Consider the following 6,397-nt stretch of genomic DNA (forward strand, 5'->3'; position numbering starts at 1 on the left):
AGTAATTCAGATGATTACGCCCTGTATTATAGCTGCCATGAAACGAGACGCGAATTTGGCTGCGGATTTATGGTTAATAGGAGAATAAAAGACATCGTCTCCAGATTCACTCCAATAGATGAGCGAATTGCTATATTCCGTATAAAAGCGAAGTAGTTCTATATCAGTCTTATTTGCGACCATGCTCCGACGGAAGGCAAAGATGAAGAGACCAAAGACATTTTTACGAGCGCCTAGAAACAGCATTTGACCGTTGCCCTGGCCATGACATTAAAATCCTGTTAGGATATTTTACTGCAAAAATCTGAAGGGAAACTATTTTTGGTCCCACCGTCAGAAAATTCTTTCAGAAGAAAGAACAGGAAAAACCTGTAGAGATGAAGAAGATGAATACAGACAGTGTGCTGATGATCTTAAAGGAGCATTTTGAAAAACTTCTGGTATCAAATAGTAGCGGTGAAGAGGATACCCCAGAACCGATAATAGATGACGGTATAGAGTGTATACCACCTAGCCAAGATGAGGTCAGAATTACAATCAATCGGCTGCAGAATAATAAAGCTGCAGGTGCCGATTTTTTATAAGCCGAAGTATTCACGACTGGTGGTCAGATGTTGGTAAGGAGCATGCACCAGCTGATTAGTACAATTTGGCTAGGGGAATGCACGCCCAATGATTGGAACCTCAGCATCCTGTGTCCCATGCACAGAAAAGGAGACAAGACGATAGGTGCCAACTATAGAGGAATAAGTTTCCTTTCCATCGCATATAAAGTGCTATCCAGCGTACTGTGTAAACGACTGAAGCCAATGCTCAATGACATTATTGGACCATACCAATGTGGCTTCAGACCTGGCAAATCCACCACTGACCAGATTTTCACTCTGCGCCAGATCCTGAAAAAACCCACAAAAACACATCGACACATTTCACCTATTCGTCGACTATAAAGCCGCATTCGACAGCCCTATCCGTTCAGAGGTGTTTAAAGACATGTCTGCATTTGGCATTCCTGTAAAATAATGCGGCTATGTAGAATAACTTTAATTGGCGCAAGATCAGCAGTTAAAGTCGGAAATGACTTCTTGGATCCCTTTAATACCAAACGAGGATTCAGTCAAGGTGACAGTTAGTCGTCTGACCTTTTTAACATCCTGCTGGAAAAGGTCATACGAGAGGCAAGGGTGAACAGAAGTGGCACTCAGTACACCAAACAACACATGTTACTCGCCTACGCCGTTGACTTCGACATAATGGGACGAACATTGAGAGTGGTAACAGCCACATTTGAACAAATTGAGAAGGAGTCTGCCATAGTGGGTCTGGTATTAAACGGCGAGAAGACCAAGCTGATGGTATCAACGCGCAAGACGTTTTATGTGAGTTTCTGCCTATTGGCCCACCTCACAGTGGCTGAGCCACAGGCGGAGATCATGCAGAAAGCACACTCTCCCCTTTGGTGAGGGGCGAAACCACAACCCCCGCGAAGCTCCCCACGGGGCCACACCAACTGTCAGGCTGGATCGACAGATCCAGGGGCAACTGACTCAGGCTCGAGACCGGAGCTTCTCCCAGTTCGACGCAAGTCCTGGCTGCTATCCCAAAACAAAATAAGCGACATGATCAAAACCGCAAGTGGCAAGGTAAAACCGAGCCACAGCCAGTGACAACGCCAAACAAATACACAAAACACATACAATTAACATGCTGTCCTCACGGACTGCACAAAGGACCCAGAGGACCGTGTAGCATACAACTGAGCTAGAAATGGTAGGTGTAATTTTAAGGAGTAACTATTATGGTAATGCACGCTTTGCATCCGGCCTTATATCTCGTCGGAGGGGGGATTCGAAATACCAAAGTTTCCTAAAATACCATCGAGCTACATAAAATACATTTATTTGCGTGCATGTTTGTTTAAAAAAACCAGAAAGAGATAACAAATAAGAAAAAAAAGGAAAAGGAAAGAAGACAGAAGAATATCTCTCTCACACTAAGAGTTTGCAGAGAAAGGTAGGAAATAGCTAAAAAGGAAACGGATATCTTTCAAAATGTTGCATTGCAACTTGATGTTATGTTGCATGATGTGCCCTCCCAACCTGGTTGCAACAACCTAATGTCCCTGACAGAGATAAGTATGTACTGCGTTGCAACCCCTACATTGACAACAATGAACCTTGTCTAAATAAGAGAAATCAAACAGATGTTATTGATCTTCTATTCAATATACATGTTCTTAATTTTATTTAAATTAAATTCAAATGTAAGAGAAATTTGGCTTGACATTCTCAATAAATTTACATAGCTTCTCTTCAATTTTTAAATTATTAATATTACTAAACATAAATGTAATCTTAAATCAATTAAAAGAAACAAATGAAAAAAAAATAAATAAACCCAAATTTAAAGTATTTCAAATGATTAATAGCATGATCAATTTGCAATACAGAAAAAAATAATAAAAAAAATAAATAAAATTAAATCAAATAATGAAAAAAAATCATCTTAAAACATCTCTGTAATGTTCATCACATCACTCACTGTTTCAACAACAACAATAAAATAAAATATTTGTACCAAAAAAATCAATTTATGCATATTACAACAACATTAATAACAAAACGAATAATAGTGGTGACCATATTCAAAAATAAATAAATACAATAATATTAGTTGAACAAAATTAAATTATTTCAATTAAAATTTAATTTTGTGTATAATTTATTCAATTTATAATTTTATTTAATTTTACTTTTTTTATAATATCATTTGTTTTTTTATTTAAACATTTAGTTAACAGATTAAATATTTCATTATTTCAATGCATCAACAATTATCATAAATCTGGTCACCATTATTACAGTTTTATTATTTCTCTTTATCACCATTCTTCGTTTTATAAAATTTACAAAAACAAAACAACAAAGAGTTCATTGACTTACGTACGCTCTTGTGATTCCCTCGTTGAAAGTATACTTTCTCAGAGTCTGGTATGATGCTGCTGAATGCTGGTTTGAAGATTAAGAGATGTAAATGTTGTGTTGTGTTGTATACAAAAGTTTGATGTAAAGATTAAGTTGTGTATGAATCAAACATGTTGCGTCGGTGAGCTACAGAGATGTTGCGATCAGCCAACAGTGTAACAGTGGAGAGTTTGCAGTTGGCGCAAGGGATATACCTACACACACAACATACATATTCAAATGGAATGCACAATGATCATTAGCTTAGCAAAAGTAGAATTTTTTTAAAATGTAAATATGTATAATGTGTGTATAGCTTTATCACTGGCTCCAACGGCAAATTACACTGATTGTTTTGTTATTGTTGTAATTTCACTTGTTTCTTTTTTCACAATTTTTTAAGCAAATTCCAAGCAAAATAAATCGAAAAAAATGTATACCAAAAACAAATAGAAGAATATTATGTTCACTTAGGAATGATAAAATTTTAAATTCTAATTAATTTTTTTATCCATAGATTTAGGTATATGATATTTAAATAATTATTTTTTTAGGGAAAAAATAAGTTTTTTTTTTTTTGTTTTTTTTTCTGAACTGCTAGTTTTTTCCTTAATATTATGTAGTGTTTTCGCACTTTTTTTGTAATTTAAAGTTTTTCAACTATCTTAGTCTCACTCTGACACTGTAAAAAATCAATTTGATGTTTTTTTAGAGCCTTTTTATTGCTTTGGTTTCACTTAGGCACCATAATAACCATATTTAGTGGCTTCACCCTGCATTTAGGACAGATATAATAAGGTTTTTAGCACTTTTCCTTATGAATTTCGTATGGCAGATATCTATCACTCCAAAACACTAAACGCACAGCACTCCGCAAGAAGGTTTCACGCCCTTTTCTCGATCTGAATGTCACGGTTGTTGATGCATACTGATCTGTATGTTGTATCACAAAATTGGAGTATGCGGTCGAAGACAAAGCAGTGTATGAAAATAACAAATTGAGTGATATTAATGCTGGAGACCTGGCAAAGCAACAACAAATTATGAACATTAGCAACTTGCATATAAGGAACAAGCAGAAAGTAAATGTTAAACATTTAATGCAACAACAATTATTACCTCTAGAATTCTTTTTCAAAATCGAAGAAACCAACGAAAAGAAAAATGAATTTTGGCGACGGTAAATTCTGAGCTGCTTGTGTTGTTACATATGCATGAAGAAATACAAGGGATTTCTTTTAATTGATGTATGCACTGCGGATAAAAATAAATGAAAACGAATAATGGGAAGATCGCCTAAATAAAAAAAAAATCGCCAGATATAGTAATCATTTACTTACTGAACATTAAATAATTAAACGATGCAATTTATTTTTTCCTTTGCAAAAAAAAAAAAACAAGTTTTGCCTTAAAAAAAAACTGGCAATATTTTTCCCAAATAAATTGTAATTAATTCTCAAGGCCAAGAAGATGTTAATTTAAGAGTTACTGGTAACAAAATGGACGAAACATATCTTTCGTTGGTAAGATGAAACCTCATGAAAAGTTGAAACCATCGGACTTTCCAATGCTTAATAAATATGGCCAAAGTGAACATCAGAAAAACGTCAATAAACTGATAAATAGTATTTCAGTTTACAAATTTAAATGACAGGTAGAGGTCGCCTAATAATGAACGTTACAAAATAGAAGTTTAAAAAAAAAATGCAGAACAAAGATATTAGTATTATCTAGATTGCAAGCGCCTCTACATTCTCCCCACCCAAAATCAGAATTGGGGGTAAATTCATTTTCCACCAAAGCTGATCCCGCTTGCAATAAACTATTATTGTCTAATATCCTTCGCATGAAAAACACCTAAAAGCTTTCCCTGGAGATCTTCAAGCTCATAATTACTATTTCCCAGACGCTTCCGTACTCGAGCCTTGAGGAATGTAGGAGCCAATTTACTGTTGTAGCCATGAGCAAAGTCACTTTGCTTGAAGTTTCTGCGGAAAACTTCTTGGCCCACCTTATAGGTTACCTCTCTGGATCTGAGATTATAGGTCTTCTCGTTTCTAAGGAATTGTTTATGCATAACGTCTTTTGCTTTGCTGCCGACAATGGCTTGAGAGTCGTATTTATCAAAACATATTGTCCTATCTTCCAGTACCTGGAGCTGGCGTAAAAGCTGATAGGTTTTACCATTTGTAACCATATGCTGGCCAAAAGTCAAGTAATACGGGGATGTCCCTATAGCCGAATGAATAGTAGAGCGAAGTGCACAGCTGATATTGCTCAACAACAAATCCCAATCTTTTTGATCAGCAGAGACGTATGATTTAATTGCCGCCAATACTGATCGATTTACACGCTCAGACGCGTTTGCCTGAGGGGCGTGGATAGCAGTGAACAAATGATTAACACTATAACGGGCAAGAAACTGGCTGAATTGTTTTGATTTGAATTGAGATCCGTTATCAGACACTATTATTTCTGGCACCCCATACGTATGAAAAAGCTCCTCTTCCAAATATTTAACGACTATATCAGTTGAAAATTTCTTAACTGCCTTCAAAAATGGAAACTTTGTAAAGTGGTCCAATACAACGAAGATACCTATGTTTCCAGACTTCGACCTAGGATAAGGCCCCAAAAAATCTACGTAGATCTTTTGAAAAAATCTATGAGTTTCGGAAGTCCTACCCATAGGTGGACGAAGCGTTTGGTTAGGATGTTTACTAGCCTTACAAATTTCACAGCCATTAATATAATTTCGTACATCGACTACCATATTAGGCCAAAAATAGTACTTCCTCAACTTAAACAACGTTTTATTTATACCGCCATGAGCAGATAGAGAATCGTCATGAGCTCTTTTCAAAACTTCCGGTATCATTGTCTGCGGGATCCACAATTTCCAGGACAAATCGTCTTGCACCTGATCTCCTTTTGCATGTTCCGTGCGCCTATATATAAATCCGTCAATAACCTTTAAGTCAGGCACATTTTCAGACGATTTCTCTACTTTCTTTAACAATTCTTTGTAATCTTCGGATTGAAAATGCGCAGAACTCAAATCCACGAACATACCGCTACCTAATTCAGGACCTGGAGAGTTATCAATTTCATCAACAAACATGTCAGCTAACTCCAATGATGACAAATCTTCAGTATTGGTTCTAGAGAGAGCATCAGGGACTACGTTCTGACAACCTCGTCTATGCTGAATAGAAAATTTATATCCCTGAAGCTTCAAGGCCCACCGAGCTAACCGCGTGCTTAGGTCTGTTTGGGACATGAGCCACTTTAGTGATGCATGATCAGTGATCACAGTGAACTCATGTCCTTCCACATAAGCTCTAAACTTCTTAATACTTAGCATCGCTGCTAAGCATTCTTGTTCGGTCACCGAATAGTTACGTTGGGGTTGATTGAGTTTCTTTGACATAAAG

At 36.4% G+C, this 6,397-nt stretch overlaps 1 protein-coding gene across 1 annotated transcript; it reads right to left on the reverse strand.

Moving 5' to 3' along the window:
* Nucleotides 1-4,788: 4,788 nt before the first annotated feature.
* Nucleotides 4,789-5,160, reverse strand: LOC133338245 (uncharacterized). Its single transcript, XM_061546423.1, has one exon. The coding sequence runs from the start codon at nucleotides 5,158-5,160 to the stop codon at nucleotides 4,789-4,791; it is 372 nt and encodes a 123-aa protein (XP_061402407.1).
* Between the last annotated feature and the right edge of the window lie 1,237 nt (nucleotides 5,161-6,397).

The sequence above is a fragment of the Musca vetustissima genome, unplaced genomic scaffold (genome assembly GCF_032173495.1).
Source record: "Musca vetustissima isolate MV318-11 ecotype Yass unplaced genomic scaffold, APGP_CSIRO_Mvet_v1 utg493697, whole genome shotgun sequence".
NCBI lineage: Eukaryota > Metazoa > Arthropoda > Insecta > Diptera > Muscidae > Musca > Musca vetustissima.